Source organism: Heteronotia binoei, chromosome 4, assembly GCF_032191835.1.
Source record: "Heteronotia binoei isolate CCM8104 ecotype False Entrance Well chromosome 4, APGP_CSIRO_Hbin_v1, whole genome shotgun sequence".
Classification (NCBI taxonomy): Eukaryota; Metazoa; Chordata; class Lepidosauria; order Squamata; family Gekkonidae; genus Heteronotia; species Heteronotia binoei.
In genome coordinates, this window is record NC_083226.1 from 145427308 (window position 1) to 145451489 (window position 24182).

The 24182-nt window shown below is 41.9% G+C and overlaps 1 protein-coding gene across 6 annotated transcripts in view; it reads left to right on the plus strand.

Moving 5' to 3' along the window:
- PDE4D (phosphodiesterase 4D) overlaps positions 1-24182 on the plus strand; it is a 596108-nt gene that overhangs the window by 378606 nt on the left and 193320 nt on the right. The window contains exon 1 of one of the 6 annotated variants that reach the window (XM_060235956.1): positions 22127-22375. The exons of the other annotated variants lie outside the window; for them this stretch is intronic. Within the exon in view, the coding sequence (XP_060091939.1) occupies positions 22311-22375 (65 nt within the window). The 5' untranslated portion in view covers positions 22127-22310. Of the gene's footprint in view, positions 1-22126; positions 22376-24182 lie in introns of those variants that run through there. 6 annotated transcript variants of the gene reach the window in all.

Here is a 24182-nt window from a genome sequence, read left to right on the forward strand (position 1 = left end):
TTTCTTTTTAAATGTTAGTTTTTGATCTAGCCATTTTGTGTGCACATGGCTACCTGCCTGGAGCTCAACAAGCTCAGTGTCAAACTGCCAAAGCTATTCTGGTGAACCCTGGAGTATGATGCCTCCTAAAACCTGATCATCCCAAATCCTTGAGGAACTGTGGCAACAAGCAGGACGTGGCATTCACAAGATGTATTTCCAGTTCTCCTTCCATTGCTCAGAGCAGTGGAGAGTAATGGAGACAATTGGCAGGAGGCCTGGCAACCTTAGTCTGGATTTATCTACTGCTGGCTGCATCTCCCTGTGCTCTTTGTCAGCTGACATTTATCTTTTGCCACTATAGATCTTTTTTTGCTGAAGATGCTGCAGACTGAACTTTGGATCTCATACCTGCTGAGTGTGTGTTCTGCCACTGAGCTAAGGCTCCCCCCCCCCCCCCGCAACATTCTCCAAGCAATACAAAAATTGGTTATGGGTTTGCACTTACAAAATGTATACTTCCTTGTTATTGGCCAAGTATGCAGCTGAATGCCCCCATCTTCTGGGAGTCCTGGCATTACAGCTGTGAGGAAAGCTTGAGACAGGGATGGCTCTGCCACACACCCCAACACTGTTCATTCTCCCTCATTCTCTGCAGCATCAAGAAAGGAGATGTGAAGGCAGCAGGGGAAAAATCACTATGTTTTTTGGGGGAACCACTATGGCTTTTTTTCCCTTTTGGGATGAGTGAAGTGTGTTTTAAGACCCAGTTTTACTTAGAACGTGTAGTATGAAGTGGGGTTGCCAGCCTCCAGGTGAAGACTGGAGATCTCCCCGTATTACACCTGATCTCCCGATGATGGAGCTTAGTTCCCCTGGAGAAAATGGCTGCTTTGGAGGGAAGACTCTATGACATTGTATGCTGCTGATGTCCTTCCCCTCCCCAAACCATGCTCTCCCCTGGCTCCACCCTCCCTAAATCTCTAGGTATTTTCCAACCCAGAACTGGCAACCTTAGTATGAAGATTTTTTATGTAAGTCATTCTGTAACAGAGAACTATAATTACTATAGACATACATAACATATCCTCAAAGGCATGTTTATTACTTAAATATGACTACTTTTGTCCACAAGAAAGATGTGATAATGCATACAAAGCAAGATTCAGCAGCACTTTAGGGACCAACCAGATTTCCAGGGGTAGAAGCGTTTGAGAATCAAAGCTCCCTTGGTCAGGTATCTGATGAAGGGAGCATTGATTCTCAAAACCTGCTTAGGGTGCTATACGAATTGGAATGGCATCTCCTTTCAAGCAGTAAGCCATTGGTTATTTGTGGGACCCTGGCATGTGCCCTGTTTACACCCTGCAGAACTAGCTCAGAAGCTCTGCTGCCTCCTCTCTTCACTCTGACTCTGGACAGAAATCTTCCCCTTAGTAGCTCTTCCAGGGGGGTTGCTGGTGGTCTCACCTTAGCCCAGGAAGCTCAGTATTCCTTTCTGAAGTTTTAAAATCATAAAGAAGCACTCTGGAAGAGATACCTGTCCACACCTTTTACATTTCAGAGACATATGTAGTGTGTTGCTTGGCTACAAATGTGAATACAGGCTGGCATTCCTTCTTTCTGGCTCACTAGAATGGTCTGCTGTTGGCTGCCCTCTCCGTCTGGCTTTATACCCTACGCAGGGTCACGTCTCACGGTCTCAAGCAATATTTGTCTTTGCTCCAGTAAGACTTTTTCCCCCCTCAAAGTTCTGAGGATAGAATAAGGTCTGAACCATTCCCCTAGGCATATTAGTTGTGGTGGGAAAGAACATCATTCTTCCTGTCAAAATAGATTAACATACTGCAGTCCTTGTTGTATACGTTGCCCCTTTTTATAGGAATGCTGAAATCAACATGTGCTACCATTAGTTTGGTGGTATCAGCCTACTCAGGGATACTCGTCATCTTTGCCTCAGTAACTCTGAGGGAGCTGTTCTGTAGGGTTGCCAGTCCACAGGTGGGACCTGGAGATCTCCCAGAGTTACAGCTGATCTCCTGAGATCTGTTTTCCTGGGGAAGATGGCTCCAGTGCAGGGTGGACTCTGTTGCATCACATCCCCACTGAGGTCCCTCTCTCTCCAAAACTCACCCTCCCCAGGCTGTACCCCCAAATCTCCAGACACGTCCCAACCAAAAGTTGGTAACTCTAGTGTTATGTAAGGCTTGTTCATCATCAGTTTTCTGTGCAATCCTACATAGGACTTCACATGAGCAGGCCTGCCATCAGATAGGTCTTTATAGCTAAAAAGCCTATGAAAGCCGGAAGCTTGTTCCCACCCAGGAACCACGTGCTCCTGTGCAGCAGCACCCCCAACCTCAGATCCTCTTTTGCCATTGAAGAAAAAGATCATGTTTTTCAGAGTCTCCAGCTATTGTCATGTTTGAGAGGAATTCCAATTTTGTTGGAGTGACATCAACTTCTGAATTTGTTCCATGGCTCAGAAGAAACCCTTAGCTGTTTACCCCACAACAGGGTTGCCATAGGTATAATTGCTGAGCAGTCAGGTTAGAATGGATAAAAGGAGGTACTTCTTCACTCAAAGGGTGATTAACACATGGAATTCACTGCCACAGGAGGTGGTGGCAGTTACAAGCATAGATGGCTTCAAGAGAGGATTGGATAAACATATGGAGCTGAGGTCCATCAGTGGCTATCAGCCACAGGGTATAGATGGAATTCTCTGCCTGGGGCAGTGATCCAACAGCCGCCTTCTTCCAGAAAGATGGTCCATCCAGTCCAACACTCTGTCACACAGTGGTCAAAAAACTCAGGTGCCATCAGGAGGTCCACCAGTGGGACTAGGACACAAAAATCCTCCCACTGTTGCCCGCCCCCCAGCACCAAGGATACAGAGCATCACTGCCCCAGACAGAGTTCCATCTATACCTTGTGGCTTAAAGCCACTGATGGACCTTTGCTCCATATGTTTATCCAATCCCCTCTTGAAGCCATGTATGCTTGACGCTGCCACCACCTTCTGTGGCAGTGAATTCCACGTGGTAATCACCCTTTGGGTGAAGAAGTACTTCCTTTTATCTGTTCTAACTTGACTGCTCAGCAATTTCATTGAATGTCCATGAGTTCTTGTATTGAGAAAGGGAGAAAAGTACTTCTTTCTCTACCTTCTCTATCCCATGCATAATCTTGTAAACCTGTATCATGTCACTCCTCAGTCAACGTTTTTCCAAGCTAAAGAGCCCCAAAGACTTTAACCTTTCTTCATGGGGAAAGTGTTTCAACCCTTTTATCATTCTAGTTGCCCTTTTCTGCACTTTTTCCAGTATTATATCTTTTTTGAGGTATAGTGGCCAAAATTGTACACAGTATTCCAAATGAGGTTGCACCATTGATTTATATAGGGGCATTATGATACTGGCTGATTTGTTTTCAAAATAAACAAAAACAGTAGTTCCTCTCCTCCCAGCAACCACACACACCTTCAGATGCTCTCTGTCCACATAGCAGCACTCAGCTAATTCTCCTCAGCAGTTAAGAAAAGGCAGTTAAAAAGCAAACACTCACCCCTTCAGCAGCACCCCTTTCCATTCTCTCTCAGAGCACAACTGACTTTTGTTTAGGATTGTTGTCAACCCCTGTTAAGCCCAGGGAAAGGCCAGTTCAGTTTTGTTCAGTCTAGGAGGCTATTACCTCTGATGAGTAGGTTTTGTCCACAATTAGATTTGGCTGCAGATTAGAATTTATCTCCCTTCCCCCCCCCCCCCCCGGTAGGAGCAAGGCCCGTTGTGAAGAAAAATACAATAGGCTCTAGGAGGAGGATCTGGCCGAGTGCCCCCCCTTGTTGTCTTCCCACCCACCCAAGTGAAGGCATTCACCCTCCCCCACCTCAAGGGAAGGTGATCTCCGGCATCTGGACTCCAGACAACAGATCTCTCTCCCCATCCTGGAGAAAATAAATGATTTGGAGGGTGGATTGTATGGCATTATAATCCCTAAGACCTTTCCCTTTCCTGACAAAAGCAGCCTGCAACAGCCTCGGGTTGCCAGCAACAGCCCCTGGCTAGTACTTTCCAGGGGGCAGCCATGGACATACTCTCAGTGGGGCCTGGCTTCCCAGGCTATTTTTGTGGCCCTTGAAGGCTGCGTGTGCTGGGAGCCCTTTTGTGAGGCCACAGTAGCTCTGCAGCCCTTTCTGAGGCTGGTTGACAGAGAGGGCACAAAGAAGAGTTGGGTATATGGATGTCTCTAAGATAAGACTGCTCTTGGCAGTGTGGATGTTGGATCAGGCCAATGGCCCATCCAGTCCAACACTCCGTGTCACACAGTGGCCAAAAAAACCCCAGGTGCCATCAGGAGGTTCATCAGTGGGGCCAGGGCACTAGAAGCCATCCCACTGTGTTTAACATTCCTGGGCCTGCAGTAGGCAGGAGCAGGGGAGACAGACAGTGGGAGGCCAGAGACAGTGTGTTCTCACAGGTCGAGAGGTGCCCTCACCAGAGGCTGCCAAAGACATTGTGAATTGAAAGAAAGGGAAAGATAGCTGGTCCACGCCTGGTTTTAGAGGGTAGCTGTATTTGTCTGCAGTGGAACAGTTAGTTCAGTAGCATCTTAGAGACCAACAAGATTTTTTTCGGGGTGGGGTAAAAGCTTTTGTGAATCAAAGCTTCCTTAATCAGATATTGAAGTATGTGACAAAGGGAGTTTTGACTCTGGAAAGCTTATATCCCAAAAATCTTCTCAGTCTCTAAGGTGCAACTCGACTCAATCTAGCTGGTCCATCTCTAACTTTCTTTTGCCTCCTGCAGTAGATTCCTCACAGGATAACAGACTAGTCTCTGCCTGCTTTGTCTAGGTTCTTCTGGGCCAGAAGGTTTTTTTAAAAATTAAATTTAGCTGTCCCCTACATGTCCAGGAGCACCCTGTGGTTTCCCGACAGCTGCATCAGGCAAAGTCTTTGGTCAAACTGTTTTGCAGAACTTCTAATCCTTCCCTCCGCTAATTTTTTATTATAAATATAGAAAATCACAAACATTAACATGGTGCACACTAACTTACAACTTCAACAGCTCATTAAATTATTCCTATACAGAATTCCAGATAAATAATATCCAGTATTTTTTGCAATTCTTCATATGTTTGCTAAACATATATATCTTATTGTTACATACCAAAACATGGCATCAAATTCAAAATTTCTTTCTTTACTTCATAGGAAAATTCTTATCTCAGAAATCAATAAATGTAAACCAATGCCATACAAAGATTTCTTGAGTGATATTCTTAACTATTATTGTGTTTCAGCACTGTGATTTTATCTGTGGCCGTAACAAACCAAATCTTCTTCAAGGGTCTCTTGCTTCACTTCTAGTGTGAGCACTGTTTTGTGTACTCATAATCGTATTAATATCTGTCAGTCTTTTACAGATTTATTTCATTGGCCTGCTTGATTCCTACAAAAACAAGGAATCACAACCATTTCTATTCCTCTCTTTACCTCTGGGGGGTTATTGTCAGTGGTTTGGCATCATAATTTGCTTGTCTGATTTATATATAAATGCATAAAAATAGACTGTCCTAATCCAGTGAAGTTAGAACTAAATGTTATAGAGTAATTGAGACTGGCAGCTCAGCTGCGTGCTGGCAATTCAAAGGCTTGCATACCTGGCGGCCTGTTGCAGGAAAAGGTGTATGTCAAATCACATTAATTACGTTTCTTTTGAACTGTGAACATCCAGACAAGCTGGAGGACTGGAAACCCACAGATTCCAGTAAATTATGCAAATAGATTTTTAACAGCACAATAATCCTTTAGAAAGAATCTCCAAATGGAAGAGATGGAATGAGTCTCTGTCCCCCCCCCCCCCCAGCTATGTTGCTCTGCAGCCTCCACTGACTTATTTTCCTGGGGCTACACACTAATACATGTTTAAATATCGTTCTTCCATTGCTGTGTCTATTTTTAATTCACCAGAGAATAAAACTAATGCCTTGGCACTTGTAGGTAAAAAATAAAATAAAATAAAGGTAGGCCCATTATTCCTTTTTTGGGGGGGGGGCGGGGAGAGTGGTAGAGCATCTGCTTAGTAAACAGAAGGTCCCAGGTTCAATCCCTGGCATCTCCAACTAAAAAGGGTCCAGGCAAGTAGGCATGAAAAACCTCAGCTTGAGACCCTGAAGAGCCGCTGCCAGTCTGAGTAGACAATACTGACTTTGATGGACTGAGGATCTGATTCAGTAGAAGGCAGCTTCATATGATCATCTTTTTTTGATCAAGTAAAAATGAGATATACCATGAGTCACCAGCAGTCCTGCAATTGATAACAATGCAAACATGATAAAATTGGATTGTTGATCCAGGAGAGGAGACAGAACTGCCAGTCACAAAAAGACCCACACATAACGAAAGACCCCACAAAAAAAGTTCTGATTTCACAGTCAGACTGTGCTATCAGTTTCCCCAAGTATGTCAGGGAGTATCTTAGGCTAGAACTTGTTTGAATCATCTGTCTGAATCCTGAATGTAAACCCTGGAAGCCTTAAAGTGAGATTGGTGTTGCTCAAAAGTTCTTTGAGCATTTCACGTAGGATATCCAACTTGTAAAACAGCAAAACAAAAGTTTAAATAAGGATAAGCACAGGAGACAGCTGTCGTCCCAAATATTGTTTCTACATTTGCTAACGCTGTACAAAACCCCCCACTTCAATAGAATTACATCACAGTATCGTACTTTTGCACTGGTCTGGATGGCCTAGGCTAGCCTGATCTAATCATATTTCAGAAGCTGAGCAGGTCATCCCTGCTGGATGGTAGACCAAGGGAATCCAGGATTGCTACACAGAGGCAATCAATGACGTCTGTTCATCTCTTGTCTTGAAAACCATACAGTGTCGTCATAAACTGGCTGTTACTTGGTGACACTTTCCACCACCATATTACTTTCATCCTGGCAATCCTATGTACATTTTCTTGAGCAGAAATCTCACCGGCTTCAATTGGCTCCAGTCCAATGTAGAGCTGCAACCGATAGGGATTAAGTACATGAATCCATTATTGTCCCACCATTTTATCAATGAGCTCAGGGTTTTTCTTCCCTGATTTTGTCTCCCCAACAACCCTGTGATGTAGGCTGAGATAGAGTGACTGCTTGAAGTTCACTCAAGGAATTCATGGCAGAGTAGAAATCTGAATCCAGGTCCTCCAGATTCTAGCTTGATATTCTAACCGTTGTTACCACATTGTTTCTTTGCTAGATCACGGTCAGTGGAACCAGATTCTGAGTAAATGGGCACAGGATTCAGCTACATGAAAGTTGCAAGTTGCAACTCAGTTGTTTTATCATTTACTCTTAGTCCCTCATCCACCCTCCCCAGACTAAAATTATGTCCTAGACTTTAATGATACAGATTTTTAATAGGAAACTAGAATCTAGAGCTCTTGCATGCAACTTAGCCACAATAGAAAGGCTATTTAAGACTCACTGCATCTCATTAGAATGAAGTGTTGGCTTCATTGATTTTCATGAGATGTAATCATGGTTTTTGCAGAATTGCACCTCTTGGCCTTCAAAACTGTGGTGTTTCTTTGACTGTATGACTTTGAGATTTCATATATGCTGTATCTGCATTTGAATTATTTATACGTAACTTTTCCCTAGGTATATGAGAGTCCCAGAAAGTTACTGTCTGGTTGCAGATAATCATCATGTAGTGATTTACCAAACACTGATTTATTTACCCTCTTTGGCATGGATTTTTCAGGGGCCTTGAATGAATAGTCTTCAGCTACGTGTTCATATCATTACAAGGGGGAAGGTTCCCCATTAAATGAGTTCCTATGTTAATAGGATACAGATGTACTGGTTAATTGTACTGATACATTCAAGTCCTTGCAACTTGTTACACTATTAGCTCCCATTAATCTGAAAAGATAAGGTGGAATATCAGTGTTTTAAATAAATGCATAAAATCCCACCTATGAAGATATTGGAAGATATTGGATTTTTATCCCGCCCTCCACTCCGAAGAGTCTCAGAGCGGCTCACAATCTCCTTTACCTTCCTCCCCCACAACAGACACCCTGTGAGGTGGGTGGGGCTGGAGAGGGCTCTCACAGCAGCTGCCCTTTCAAGGACAACCTCTGCCAGAGCTATGGCTGACCCAAGGCCATTCTAGCAGGTGCAAGTGGAGGAGTGGGGAATCAAACCCGGTTCTCCCAGATAAGAGTCCGCACACTTAACCACTACACCAAACTGGCTATGAGTCCAGAGGGATAACTGAGGTTGGTAACTCCATCAGCAAGAAATGCGATCATATGCATACGTTGTCTCTTGTCCTCTCATCTCCCACCTTCCAAGTACAGACCTGCAGAATATAGACTGTACTTTTCTGGGTTGCACATAAGAATGTACAATGGATATTTCCCCCATTTCTTTTCTGGGTTGCACATAAGAATGTACAATGGATATTTCCCCCGTTTCTTTCTATTTTTGTGTAAAGTAAAACATTAGCACTCTTGCAGTATTTTTGTCCCACCTATTTTCTTTGTTAAATGTCCAGTTTTACTTGTTTATTTTGCATGAGTTTTACATAGTTAACACACATTAATGGTAATATTTATTTTTGTTTGTTTCTTTACTATGGTTACAAGTCTTTGGAAACCTTAAGAAAATGAACTTTTACTCAGATCAGAATTGTCACAAAAGTCGGTAGCATCCCTAGTTTAAAGCAGTGAGAAGACCCTTATGCAAAACTATCTTCTAGAGGAAGTTCAATGCATATCCTGTATTTTTGCTATTTGCCTTCAGCTTGTGTAAACAAGGGATTGTGAAGCACTCAGTAGGTCACAATACATGTCCAGTGAGCTGCCTGCATTTTGGCATTTTACAAGTCCAGTACATGATTCAGGTACCACAAAGCCATGAATTACATCTGTAGTATATATCAAGAATGTACATTAGTATCTTGGATGAAATGTGCCTCCAGTTTTAACTAAAACAAAACAACAAAACCATTGTTTCCTATGTATCAAAAGTTTTGGAAAATGTTTTTTTACATACATATACTGATTCCTCATCATCCTGATCCCTAAATCTTTACATTTATTGTCTAAGCAATGCAGAGGGGGTAGGGGCTGTGACAAAGTGGAAGGTCCCAGGTTCAATCCACAGTATTTCCAGTTTAAAAGTGCCAGACAGTAGATCAGGGGTGTAGAACTCATTTGTTATGAGGGCCAGATTTGACATAAATGAGACCTTGTCAGGCTGGGCCATGTGTGTCATAAAATGTAATACCAGGTAGCGGACATATAAACTGTATAAAGGGAGCGCAGACAAACATATATTTTTTTTTACTTAAAACATTAGCACTCTTGCAGTATTTTGTTTTATAGTCTGATAAATGTCATCTCTTGCTATGAATTATTGCATCAAAAACTGCAGACAATGTCTGTGCTGTACCAATCTTAAATATGCTGTTCAAGTGTTGTTTAAGTGTGCACATCTATAAGTTGCAAACCTACTTTTGATTTATTGACATTCATTACAAAGATCTCATAGTCAACGCTTTGAGTCTCAAACCCAGAGGAAAACATGAAGCAACTGGGCATTGTGAGCTTTTGTACATAAGTTGCTTCATGTGCTGGTCAAGATTATGTGAAGACACCATGGCATAGACTGAGGGCTATGCACTTGTTTGCAAAACTGTAGTCTTCTCCAGAAAAATAACTACAACTCCTATGTGGCAGTGCAAAAATAGAGAAAGCCATGTACAATGATTAGTATCAGCCAACTATCTGGGAAGTCTAAATTCAAGATCCCCAATCAAAGGAAAATGTGAAAGAAAAATCAACGGAAATATCCTGGGTAAACCTGGGCTGGACACACACACACAGCCTAATGCTAGCTTGTTGTTATTTCTCTTCTAAATAGTTCACATACTTTCCTATTGAGAAAGACTAGAGGGCATGAATACAATGAAAAAGATGAAGGGAACCGAGCTGCACCCATAACAAGTCCAACAAATCTCTCTCTCTCTCTGTAGCAAGGCAAAAAGCTCATACCTTTAATAAAACATCACTAGTCTTAAAAGTGCTCTTTGTATTTCTCCAGATGATGACTGGGCAAAGGAAGCTCTGACTCTTTCCTTCCTTCCCCCAGGGCACAAGGAGAGGGAGGAGGCTCAGCCAGGAAGGAAGAGAGGCTTGGCTCAGTAGCTCTGCAGGGTGATTAACTGAGTCTGGTAAACTTAATCACCCAGCAGAGCTATAGAGCCAGGCTCTTTCATTGGCTAAGGCTCCTCCTCCCTTTGGGAAAAGAGAGGGGGAGAGAGAAGGAGCCAAGAAAGGCTGCTTTGCTGGCCAACTGATCGCGGGGGGGAAACACAAAATGGCGACTGAACACAGCAGGTAAGTGAGAATGAAGCAGACAACAGTCAGTTGCAGGAGGGCCTGATTGGAGCCCTCTGTGGGCCGGATTTGGCCCGCGGGCTGCATGTTTGACACCCCTGCAGTAGATGATATGAAACAGCAGTTGCTGAGTAGACAATACTGACTTTGATGAACCAATGGTCTCATTCAATAAGAGGCAGCTTCATGTGTATTCATGTTGGGTGTGAGGACAATCTGGCTGTCACATCTGTCACCCCATTGATTTCCAGGGTTGATTTGAAGATTTATATCCTGCCCTATACTCTGAATCTCAGAGCGGTCACAATCTCTACCTTCCCCCCCCCCTTCCCACAACAGACACCTTGTGAGGTAGGTGGGGCTGAGAGCTTTTACAGCAGTTGTCATTTCAAGGACAACTCCTGTGAAAGCTATGGCTGACCCAAGGCCATTCCAGCAGGTGCAAATGGAGGAGTGGTGAATCAAACCCGGTTCTCCCAGATAAGAGTCCATGCACTTAACTACTACACCAAAAAGATTTGATTGATCTGGCTGGCTGGGCTGATTTCCTTATCTTCCTCACCACTCATTGTGCATCCGTCCTAAAGCCGTGCCCTCAATGAAAGAGGATGACTATCACCATCCAAGGTAGGAGTGTACTGTTCTTCTGTCAAGGGTGTATTTGTGTATATATTAATGAGCAGTAATCAATAAGGGAGAATAGTGTCCATCTAAATGTAATTCACGTTGCCTTTGATTTTTTTGAAAACCTTACTAAACTTTTAAATTACTCAGCTCCATCTTAAGACTAGAAGGTGAATTTAATTCCCACTGATCCTTTAGAACTGTTTTTCATTGTAGTAAGTAAGTAAAAGTAAGTGGAAAATAGCTAAAAGGGTAATGAGTTCTCAGTTAGTGACCTACATGTGTGTACGTGCTCTTTTGGCTGCAAAGTGGCATGAAATCCTCCTCTAGGATTGAGGTCATATTGTGGAGAAAGTACAATAATGGTTATACACTGGTGGAGATCTTTATCAGAGGAAAGAAATAACTGAGAGAAGAAACTTTCCAGTGCAAGTGGTGAAGGGCATAGCTGGCTTGCCTGTTAGTTTGTGTGCTTGATTTGTAGAATTCTTAATGTGAAGGTTTATTTTTGTTTAAGCTAAAACGATGTAGAGGATATGAAGATTGGTGGCTTGCCTTTCCTTTGAAAAAAACAACAACAACAACCAAGAGTAAAGCATGAAAGAAAACTGAAAACAGAACTCACTTAAAAAGGAAAGAAAGAGAAGTTTATATAGAGCAGCAGTCTGAAACTGTTCCAGACCCATTTTTAATCCCAGTTTGCAGCATAGAATCTAGATTTGATTGGTGCTGTATCCATTTTTCTCTCTCCCTCTCTTCTTTTATATTCTTTCTTTCTCTTTAAAGATATTCTCTTTTCCCCCTTAAAAATTGTGTTGACAGCTCTGGTTCAGTCCACTTAGGTCAGATTATAACTTCTATCTGGACCCTGACCCACCAATCAAAGACTAATGTTGTAGTTAACAGTTACTGCATGTAGAGTTTGAGGATATGGGTTAAGGCCTGTTACATGGAACACAGTAGGAGAACTCAAGGCTGATATTTTGGGCAATAGCAGAGACACTAATCAAGTTCGTGTAGCCAAAAAGTCTGTTCACAAGGGAGGCCAGCTGAGAATTCAGGGAGCAAGATTCAATCAGGTCCAAGAGGCACAGTCAAGGAGGAATGTGGGTCAAAGCCAGGATTTCAGAAATCACAAGAGGTATCAGGGTCAGGTGCTGTAGTCACAGTGTCTCCAGAATGCTGATAAGTTGCTGCCATGCCTGAGCTGTCTGAAGTCCTGTGTTTTATGGGTAGTTCACAGCTGGGTCTTGTTGAACTTGCAAGGAAGCTGTCTGTTTGACTCATTAGCCCCAGGTGCTCCTGCTGTCTTGGTAAACACAGTTCTGCAAGGCATGCACTCTCATCTCCTCTCGAGGAGCTCCAAATGCACCCTGTGTTCCCCTGGCTCTGGTGAAAGGGGAGGCAAGGCAGCCTTTCCTGAATCTTAGTGCCCATGGAGCTAGGGTCCATACTGTCCTTAGCAACTTCAGCAACTGGTGCCTGAGGGCCCACTTCTGCCACCTCAGAGTCACTGACAGGGGTGGTAACAGACTCAGGTGGTCAGAAATCAGCATTATAACACTGTTTCTTCAAAGGGGCACCTTAATCCTGGGCTAGGCCCTGCATTCACCAGTAGTATTTCCATCTTGTTGGGATTAAACTTTATTTATTAGCCTGCAGCATCTATTCCAAAATTACCTCCAGCCACCACTTCACAGTTTCATCAGCTCCCCTGGGATCTTCTGGAAGCATGAGACAGAGCTGAGTGTCATCTATTTATTGGTGACAACCCAGCCCAAAATTCTGGACGACCTCACCCAGCAGTTTCATATAGATGTTAAAGAGCATAGAATACAGGATGGAGCCTTGTGGGACCTCACAGGCCAAAGACTATGGGGCTGAGCAGCACTTCCCTAGTACCACCTTCTGAAATCCATTCTCCAAGTGGGACCAGAACCACCACAAAACAGTGTCTCCCAGTTTCACACAGGAAAAGTGTTCCAGAAGGCTATCATGATAGATGGTATCGAGCCACTAAGAAGTCTAGGAGAATCAACAGAATGGCACTCCCTCTGCTCATCTTCTCGTGTATGTCATTCCCTAGGGCAACAAAAGCTATTTCAGTTCCCTAACCAGGCCTGAAACCAGATTGGAAAGAATCTAAACAATCTGTTTCATCTGAGAAAGTCTGAAGTTGTCTAGCCTCCACCACAATTGCCTTGCTCAAGAATAGTCCATTTGAGATTGGTCAATATTTATTGAGATATATTGGGTCCAAGGTAGGCTTCTTTAGAAGTCAGTACATCACAGCCTGTTTCAAGGCTAGGGTGACCACCTCCTCTACCAAGGAAGCATTGACTACCTCTTGTAGAATCATAGCGTTGGAAGGGACCTCCAAGGTCATCTAATCCACAATGCACAAAATTCACAAATACCTCCCCCACGCCCCCCAACTACCTCTACTCCATGACCAGAAGATGGCAACAAAAAAATCCCAACAATTTAGCACTGATGCAACCATTGTTCCCTCTAAGCTGAGTTAGTGTGAGCTAGCTCACAGTTTTTTAGCTTCTGGCTCACACACTTTTGTCTTAGCTCAAGAAGGATGGCCCCAGAGCAAACTAATTTATGCGGCAGCCAAGTTGCCAGGAGCTCACAAAGTAAAAATTTTGCTCATGCCTAAATTCACAGAATCATCATTGCTGTCAGATGGCCATCTAGCCTCTGTTTAAAAACCTCCAAAGAAGGAGAGCCCACCACCTCCCAAGGAAGCCTGTTCCACTGAGGCACTGTACCCCGTCAGCCAGCCCCCCACACCCAGCAGATTTAAGTAGTCAGTAGATACTTATCCTTTACTTGTGTGTGTTGAGGGAACATCTGCTGTGTTTTAAATCTTACATGTTGTTTAGTGTTTTGCCATTTATGTGGCAAGAAGCCTTTGATGTGTCATATGCAAGCATTATCTAAAAAACAAAGAGAGGATTTCTCCCCCAGAATGATTATTTTAGCCATATGCAAATATACAGAGATTTAATCAATTAATTGACTCAAACAAGTACAGTTAATTGCCAAAAAATTCTGTAATCAAGTGACAATCCTACTAAATGTCAGCTACTTATCCATTACATAGCGCTTCTAACTGACAGCCTTTCATGGTCTTTTATTGTGTTTGTTCTTATCACCTTCTGAGAAATGACACTATATTATTAGTCTTCTAAAGATGGAGAACTGATAAACAGTCTCCCAGTAGTGACTAGCATCTCAGTGTCCCAGGTGCAGTTTCAACTTTATAATCACTGAATTGCAGTGAAATTGATCTTGTGCAAGTCTGTGAAAGTTTGCACATCTTTTAGTTAAGATCTCTCAGTATATAACTGGTGTTCCTTTTTTAAATACATCTTGCAGTCCATTCATAGTGCTGTAAGCATATTACATTGTATTTTAGTTTCTATCTACCCAATGCTACCATGGTCTAAAAAGGGTAAGGATAAAAGATTACATCTATTTCTCTTTGATGGATACAGTCCAGTGGGATCTTGAGCTGGCAAAGACTGCTATTTATTTAATATAATTTATGTGCTGCCTCATAACTTAGTTCTCAAGGTGGCAACACCACATGCAGTGAGTTGCAGTAACTGAGATCGGATGTGGTCAAAATATGGATATCTGTGCACAACAAACGTTGAAGGATGTTAATCTGTTTAGGATTGTTTTGGTGATCTTGTGTTTCCTAGAAGTACTGTAGCTAGCCAACTGGTTTATTGTGCTCTACTGACTACATAAATCTGCTGGGGGGTGGGGTGGGGGCTGGCTGACTGGGTACAGTGAGCCATTGATAGCAATGGGCATAAGCTGGCTCACAAACTAAAATTCATGACAAATTTTGACCAGTTCATAGTTTGTGAACTTAGGTTTGTGTCAGGTAAACCTTCAGGAGCTTTCAAGTGGTTTGTGGTGGTTCATGAATGGATCCATTTCCAAAATGTTTACCAAAATTCAAAGAACAGGGTGATGTTCTCTGTGAGTTAAGTGTTTGTGGCTTGCAGGAGGTCCATTCTATACACTTCTAAATCAGCACCTGACATTTCCCCCAAAAGCACTTTCTTGGGGGCATCATCTTTGGGGGCATCATCTTTGGGGGCCATAACTTGGACCCTCAAGTCTAAACTGCTTTGTAAGCCTCCCTGAGCCTGCTTTGGCGGGGAGGGTGGGCTATAAATAAAAACTTATTATTATTATTACATAAATTTGGAAGATATGTAGAAGAGCATCAAGGGGAGGTCCCATGTGAGTTTGATGCCTCTACCTTGTGCAGGGTCAGTTCTATATACTCCTGAACCTCCTGACCCTGTACCTGTTATTTCCCCAGAAAGCACTTTCCTGGGGGCATCTTCTTTGGGGGACCATACTTTGGACCCCATAAAGCCAATCCTCACCAAACTTGGAGGACAGGTAGAAGAGATCCCCCTATGTGTTTTGTGTCTCTAGCTTGCCGGGTTGGGGGGGGGGGGCGTTCTACTGCATCATGAACCAAACTTGTTCATTTGGTGCCTAAAAGTTCTTGGTTCAGGCCCATCCCTAGCCATAGATGAAAATGGCCTTTCAGTCTTAGTGTGTTTGGTCTTGTAATTACCTTTTGAGAAATGGTATAATATTATTAGCCTTGTGAAGAAGAAACCTGAACATTCATCCTCAGGCATCAGTCTAACAACACCTCTCAGACTGCAAACCTGCTTTTAAAGGGAGAAAGTAACCTCATCTTAGAAAAGATGACACTGCAATCCCTGACTCAAAAGCAGTTCAGTCTTGCCTGGGTTTCATTTCAGTTACTCAGCCCTCCTCTTCTTCCAAGTATCTGTTTAGAATATCAATCACTTCAACTAAATCAGAAGGAAATAGAGTTGAGTATCATTTACACAGGGAGGATGCTTTAAATTCTTGTACAGTATTTCATACAGATATTAAGCATCCTAGGAGATGAGATGGTACCCCAAGGGACACCTTGGGATAAAAGCTGAGGGACTGAGCTGCAACACACACACACACACCCCACACACATATCTATCCTAAGAATAGAACCATTAGAGTGCAGTGTTGCCAATACTCATGGTGGACAGTATGCAAACTTCGTTCATTTCCCTAGAAATGAAATAGCATGATCTCTTCCCAGTGGATAGTGTATAGTATGTTTTTCTGTATATGGGAACTTTTTAAAATAATGATTTTTTTTTTTACAAAATCCAAAACAACTGTGTCTTTACTCAAATTACTCTTCTAATTAGAGGAACATTTTTTGAAAGCCCTTCATGGTTGACAGAATAATAACACAAAACAGTTAATCTTCTTTGCTGATTGTTGTGACTTCTGAACAACAAGGTCAAAAGTGATTCAGAGCCAGAAAGCAACAAGTATGATCTTTGTACAGATTTTTTTTTAAGTAGACATGGGAAAGCATTCAAACATGCAGTTCCACAGCTTCAGTACAAACTTTAGGGTTATGAAGCTATTTCTGCACATGTGAAACCATTCTGCTACTTTCTGCAAAGGAAGTTAACTTGTCTTTGGTAGCTATGGATGTATTTCCACTGTCCTCAGTGACAAGTGTCGGCCCTTGGTAGCCGTTTAGTAGCAGCTGAGAACATCCTGAATCATGGTCACTGCTGCACTAATGGGTCCACCAATATCAGGGACATCAATGTACCAATTGTTATATTCTGGGAGGCCCTGCCCATAAATTTGTTCAGCTTTTATCTACTCGATAAATGTGGGAATGTATGGCTTTCCCTCTGTTTTTTAAAGGGCTGGTTATCATGAGTATTTTCATTATTACACAGTGGGCAGTGGGGACAGAAGAGACATCCCTTTATGCAAGAGAAAGAGAAATGCTTTCCTGCTATGACAGTGCCTGCCATTTGAGATTTTTAAAGGCACCTGTATTTTCAACAGTAATTACACCATTTAACCCATCTAATATCTTGATTGATTAATCAGACCAATTCAGTGACTAAGCCTTGCAGCCGTATGCTTCAACTGGTGTCTGCATATTAAAAAGTAATTTCAGTGCCCCAGATTTTTCTAAGCAATAATTTATTAAAGGAGGGACCGTTAGACTATTGCAAATCATCTGAAAATTAAGAATTTGCTTTTTTCCTGATCCCTCAGGCTTTTTAATAAAAAGGCTACCTGTGTGCCCCCCTCCCAAATAGCTGCTAAAATGAAATTGTGTATGCTAGGTTACCATATGGAACAAACAGTTACTAACACGTTCCATGACCTTGAGAAGGAAAAAATATCAGAGTCTTCGTTGGAAATAGCGATTTGTCTCTCAGGCTCCAGGCCTCCTTATAGCAATGATTACTGCACAGTGTCAACACAGGGATTGTAACACCACCAAGAAAACTGATCTGTTTCTTCTATGGCAAACCCTATTTTTAATGCACACTATTCTGTCATTTTCCATGTTTATTTTAGACACTATGGATTTTGGAAAGTTTTCTGAAACAAACCAGGTTTTTCAAGTAAGTGTCCAAAGAACTGTCTTACTCTTTGGGACTGTTTTTAAATTGTTTAAAAATAGCTTTCACCAGCTTCAGTGGAAGATGCTGCAAAGCACTGAAGGAGGGAAGGGGGTGGGGAACAGACCTTGAAAAATTGTGTCTGTGCTGTAAAAGGTCAGCACTGGCATCACTGTAAATAACTGAAAGCAGTTCATTATCCATAATGAACATGGCAGCTTTCTAAATTCTTTGGGTAAATTGTTTAAATTTATTTTTTTTCAACACAAACACAAATGTTCCAAAATTGCACTTTAGGTCTAGATAGGATTTCTCTCTCCCTCTCTGTCTTCATTCTCCCTCCTTGAAAGGACTCAGATGTTTCCTTCTCTGAGATCTCACACATGTTTACAGGCAGTGATGTTGTGAGGTCCTGATCCTGTACCAAGAGAAGACGCATCCACATGGTTCTTTAGAAATGCAAAGCTAGAGCTATTGTAGCAGGGTCCCAAGGACATGACCTAGGAACTAAGGGATGCTCTGGTTCATGTCTTACCACTGCTGCGGTGACCTTATGTATGCTACTGGGGCCAGAACTAGTGAGCAGCATGTTTAAGCACCTGCCAATACCCACAGCCTGGTAGAGGTCTCACACCAATTCATTGGAGGTCTCTTAATTTCTCAGTGGGAGGATCTCCTAGAGACAATGGATGAAACAGACTGTAAGAAAATTGTGCCCTGCAATCTCCCTCCTAAATGACCTTTCTATGATTGCCGTGATACTTCCTTAAAACTCCTGGACCCTCCAACACTGATGGAGTTCAAAGGAGTGGAAGAAGACCCAAGCCTCTCTCTCTTAAGCATCTCTGCAGTTGGGAAGGAAGAAGAAAGCTGCAATGAAGGGTGTGGATAAGATTTTGGGGGGAGAATGGAGGTATGGTAGAGGGGCCCCATAAAAACCTTAGTTTTATTAATTCAACCTTAACCTCTATACTAGGAGGCAATGTTAACCAACTTTGTAAGGGTGTCAAAAAAGATTATTTGTATAATTAACATGAAAGGTTGAAAATACACACTACTTAAATGTTAAGCATTATTATTAATTGAGACTAAGATATTTCTAGTGCAGTCTTCATAAAGTGTTATATCAGTCAAGGCGCTCCTCACTACTGAGAGCCAGTGGAATGGCCAGCCAATTTCTAATGGGCCATAATCTTTTATGGGGGAAGCATTAGCATGGTTTAGGGGTTAGAGTTAGCTTAGGGTTTAGAATTCTGGACTAAGATCTTGGAGTCCTGGGTTCAAATTCCCACTCTGCTATGAAAGCTCACTGGATGACTTTTGGACAGTCACGTACTCTCAGCCTAACCAACCTCACAGGTTAGGTGTGAGGATAAAATAGAGAAGGGGAGAACATAGTAAGACACTTTGAGCCCCTATTGGGGGGAGGGGGAAGTGAGGTATAAATGAGGTAAGCATAAATAAATTGATTATGCTAATCCAGTCAAATTTGCATCCTCCTAAAGCTGCAGTTCAGTTAAAATATCTTCTAAGGGTCATGTCCTTAAATCTAGCTATTAACGGGACCTGTTGGATACTCCCATGTTCATTATACTATTATTGGTCTTGCTATATTGGTGACTCTTTCAGCTAAGAAGGCAGGATCCCTTTCAAAATCCTGAAGTGTCTGCCGCTAAATGGTACTGGAGAAAATAATAAAGGCTTGAGAGCACAAGAGAGTAAATTGCACGATGCCTCATTAAAATTCTTTCTGCTGTTATGGAACAATTTGCATACACATGATTGGCATAAGCCTGCAGGGCAGACAGGATCATTCCTGTCAAAGAATAGTATGTACAAACCACAGTGCATGTTTGCTAGATCTTAAAATAACAATAAGCAACTTATGCGTGATGCCCTCAGAGATTAAAAGGCATCCATCCAGGTATGGATGAAAGCCTCATAGTTGAAGTTTTGTTTCAGATGTTAACATATAGTAGAAAACATACCGTTGGGTTTGAATCTCAAAACTGTCGGTTCCCAAATGGTTACTTAATTCTTTGCCCTACGTCACCTGCTGGTTTTGAGCCATTGTGTCAAGGAGAACGGATCTTCTGCATGTCATCACTTGTTAATGTTGTTTTAATTTCTAAGGGAACTCCAAAACAGATTCACAAAAATGCATTTTAAAATCTCTCTCTTGTATTTACATAGATATGGCCCCTCCTCTTTAGTTTTTACTTAAGGCTTTTTACAAACCGGGCATGCCGGTTGAAATCCAACAATTTCAAAAGAGTTATCATTAGGCATGGAGTTCTGTAAAAATGATAAATTGCTGGTTAGATTGATAGGCTGTTCAAAAGGGACATGGGCTTTGGCCTCCTTGAATATCTCAGTGTGTATATAGCTCCTTCCATGTATGAAACAGGTCTTGGACTGCAGCCCTAAGCATAAGTAACAGGAAGCAAGTTAAACTGAACTCAGTAGGTCCCACATCCAAATAAACACACAAAGAACTGTGTGTAGGGATGCCAGGCCTCCTGTTGTAGCAAGAGACCTCCCAGCATCCCTGTGCTGGAAAAAATGGGGGTAATGGAGCACACACTGGTGTGCTGATGTCACTTTCAATAAAACAATAGCTGTGGCATGGGGATGCTGATGTCACTTTCAATAAAACAATAGCTGTGGCATGGGGAGAATTTACAAAAAAAAAAAATCTATGCAAAGCCATAGAAATTTTTGTAAATTCTAGAACGTCTGGTGCTTTCACTTCTGGTTGTTACTGGAAATGATGCTGGCATACCTGGCCCCACTGCCCAATTTCTTGTGGGGGTTGCCAGCTGTTGCCTGGCACCCCAAGCTTGTGCAGCAGGTCATGCAAAGCTTATCTATACTATATAATCTGTTAACTCTGTATGTGAAACATTAAGTGAGTCTCTTGTTATGGGCTAGATGGTACCTTACACCTCTTAGACTATTCCTTTCTAAACACAAATCAGATCCTCTTTGTTGGAAGGAATGTAAGCAAATTGCTTCTTTTTACCACTGCTGGTAGAGTTGCCTCATAATCCAATGGTTTTGGGGCAATGTGTTATCGGTTATTGATGATATACTTAAAGTTACTATTCCAAAAAACCCAGAGTTTGTTCTACTAAATGACTGTTCCAATTTTAAATTTGCTCAGGAAAAAAGGGATCTGGCCTGTTTACTCATAATGGCTGCCAAATTATTGATAGCTTCAAAATGTAAAAGCCCTTCTAAACCTACTCAGTGACAATGGCGCCTGAAAATTTGGGATGTACTAGTGATTGATAAATTAGCTTCTCAGATCATCCAAGAAGAAGTTCCACTATGCAAAAACACTTTTATAGAGTGTTGGTTTTCTTTTTTCGAATATATTGAAAACTCTAATAAAGAATATTGTAAAGTACCTGAAAAAAATGTTTTATTGATTAGAAAGGAAAGATTTAATACTTATATTAATCACTATCTATATGCATTTATAAGTATATGACCCCTAGACAGTACAGTTGTTAATTATGCTTTGTTTAACAGTTGTAATTCTTTTACTCTGTATTGATTGGTTATAGTAATGTTATGCTTATTGAATGAATTTAAATAAACAATTTTAAAAAGTGAGTCTCGTGTGTGTGTGTTTGTGTGTGACAGAGCGAGGGAGCAAGAGAGAGCTGAGATGTAGTTGTTAGTGCTGGACTGCAATCTGAAAGGCCCCTGTTCAAATCCTTGTTCTGCAGTGAAGCTCACTGAGTTACATTGGGTCAGTCACCTACCTCACAGAGTTGTCGTGAGGATAAAAACTGGAGGAGTTGAGAACAAAGTACCCTGTCCTGAGCTCCTTGGAGTAAGGGCAGGATCAAAATGCACTAACTAAATAAATGAAATACTTGCATATCTTCCTGTACTGAAACTCCCCTGTGGTGTCAAAGTGTTTAAGACAGGGTCGCTTAACCCTGTACCAATGTTGGGCTTTGTGGAACTGAATGGCTATTCTTCCTTTAAGTAGAAAAAGTTGTGAACAGCCATAGTGGTCCATGCAGAACCCAAACTACAGCATTGTGGCCTGGAAAATGCGCTTCTTACCCCTCCCCCCACTGTCTTTTAAAATTTTGTAACATTCGGCCTGATGAAGAGTTCTGGTGAGCTCAAAAGTTTGCACAATCTTTTGTTGTCAGTTTGGTTGGTCATAATAAAAGGTATTATAGAGATCTGGTTCTTGTTCTTCTTTTGGCAGTGATGATGCATGGTGGGGGGAGTTATTTAGAAAGGGAGTGCAGAGTTGCATTTTCAGGTTTGCTTTGAATCAAACGGGCACATTTACTTTCATGCATCTGAAAGTGAAGCTTCCCTGGGTACCAAGTGGTGCTCCATTGCCTTACCTTCTCATTTCCCTTTTTACTACCCCCATCAACTATTTTAGAATGTGGCTGACCTTTAAACCTGTTATTATAGGATTGCGAGAGCAAAAATGATCAAGAGGCTCTTTCAGCTGCCTTGGTTCCCATGTGACCTAGATGAAGAATAGATTCAAAACAGGGTTCCTCCCCCTGGCAATGCAAGAGGCAGAAGAGAACAGCACTGTCACTTCCAAACAGTGCTGGCGTGGAGGCAGCAAGGAGGGAGCAGAAAGAGTTCCAGTGGCTTTAGGATTTGTCTGGCAGAGCCGGGTCATGGCCAGGAGTATGCTGCAGAGAAAGCTTGGATCTTTAAAACAAGCCTCTTTCCCAAATGGAATATGTGTGGTGTGGGAGCTCTGTAAAGACAACTGAAGTTTCCCTGCTAAAAACACTTGGGATTGTACTTGCAAGATGAGTATTATTATGAAGCCAAGATCTCGATCTACCAGCTCCTTAAGGACTGCAGACACGACTGGGTAATATGTTTCCTCTCGCCCAGAACTGCTTGTTCCCCAAAGGCTTTGATTTTTTTTTTTTTACTGCATGTTAATAAATATTGCATGCTGTTCACAAAGATTGCGAGTTGCAGGGGTTAGCCGGAGGGTCATCTTTCTTCTTTTTGTACCTATTATTCCTGGAGGTGGGGAAGCAGATTACTATCTAGCTTTCTTGAGCTAATATTTGATACCACATAAAGGACTTTCAAGCTTGTCATTTTGTAGGAAGGAAACTGGTAGTAGCGTCCAATGACTTTTAAAAAGATCTTGCTCTCACTTTTTCCCTGCATTTAACAGACTAAATGATGACAGATGTTACAAACGGTGAGAGAAATTAGGCCGTGGTAGATCAATAGAAAAAATTAGTTTCACAAATTTTCCTTTAAAAACTGCAAAGGGGTGGAGTGGAGAAAATCAATGTATTTTTATTCTTTTTCATGTAAGGGGTCTGGACTGGAAGCAACAAGAAAATTATTCTTTAATTTACTTAAGCTGTTGACAAAATGTTTATATTGTTGTTCTCCTTTTAAAATGAGACTTTTCAGGACTTCTGGTCAGGCAGGGCAACTTCTCTGTTACTTATGCGCATCTTAATTTGTTCCTAAATGTTCTACGCTTCTGTCACATTTACCTAAGGCATTCTTTTAAAGATGCATGCTCCAGAGGTACACTGAGAGAAACCTTTCAGTGGCATTAAGCTATATGATTTGTTCTAAGTTTTTCTGGTCTTTCTTTTTTTTTTTTTGCACACTCCACTTGTGTAGTCACTGCAAAAATATCTGTATTTTAAACTGCTAGCTTTTTTAGTGTGGGTCTCCCTATTAAACCCCTGGATGGATAATAAAGTAGTCACAACGGCTACAGTAGCGTCACTAAAAGTAGAAAAAAAATAGGACATCAAGGTAAGTGGCTGATCCTTTCTGTATACAAGTGTCATGCTTCTGGCATGACATCGCAAAGAAGCGTTTGGATTTGGAGTCGAATTACGTCAGGCACACAATACAGCGCGGCTGGTAATCTAGTAGTAAACTGTTGCCAGCTCTTCAGTGGAAGCGCACAAAGGGGGCAACCCTCAGAGAACCACAGACCAAATGCTGCAGTCGTCAGCCCTTATTCAGGCAAAACCACAACTGACGTCACAGATGCTTTCACTCAATTGCAGATACTTTCACTCAGACCAGTTATTGTCTGATCCATAAAACTAAACAAAAGAAACCTGCATTCCCTTCCTCTTTTTAATTTAGCCTTCTGTAAAAGGCAACGCTTGCTAGCTGTCTCTTTTTTCATTTGCAACCTCACACATTCGTTTACTAGTTTACAGAATTTTATAACAACAGATGAACTTGTAGCTGTATCAGAGACAGTTTTAAGTGCATGTTCAAGAGGGTCTAGTTCAATTTTTTTTCTCCTGGCATTGAGATGTGAATAGGATTAAGTGTGTGGCTGTTGTCATTTGTGGTAAACAGTTGTTGTCTTGCCCTCTATTATAAGGTGCAACTTGTGCACAGTGTAATGCAGACATTTCCATTGTCAGTGAGAAAGTAGGCAAGGTTATCTTTTGCATAATATTACAGCACATTGCTCGTTGAATGATCACTGACATTGCCTTTGAGATTGAATCTTGCCTGTCATATTTTTGTCTCCCTCTCCAAGGAGCTTGGAGTAGGGTACATGATTCCCCTCTCCTATATTTTAGACTCACAACAACCCTGTGAAGTAGATTTGGCTGTATATGTGTGAGTGTGTGTGTAGGAGAGAGAGAGAGAGACTAAGGTGAAGTTCATGG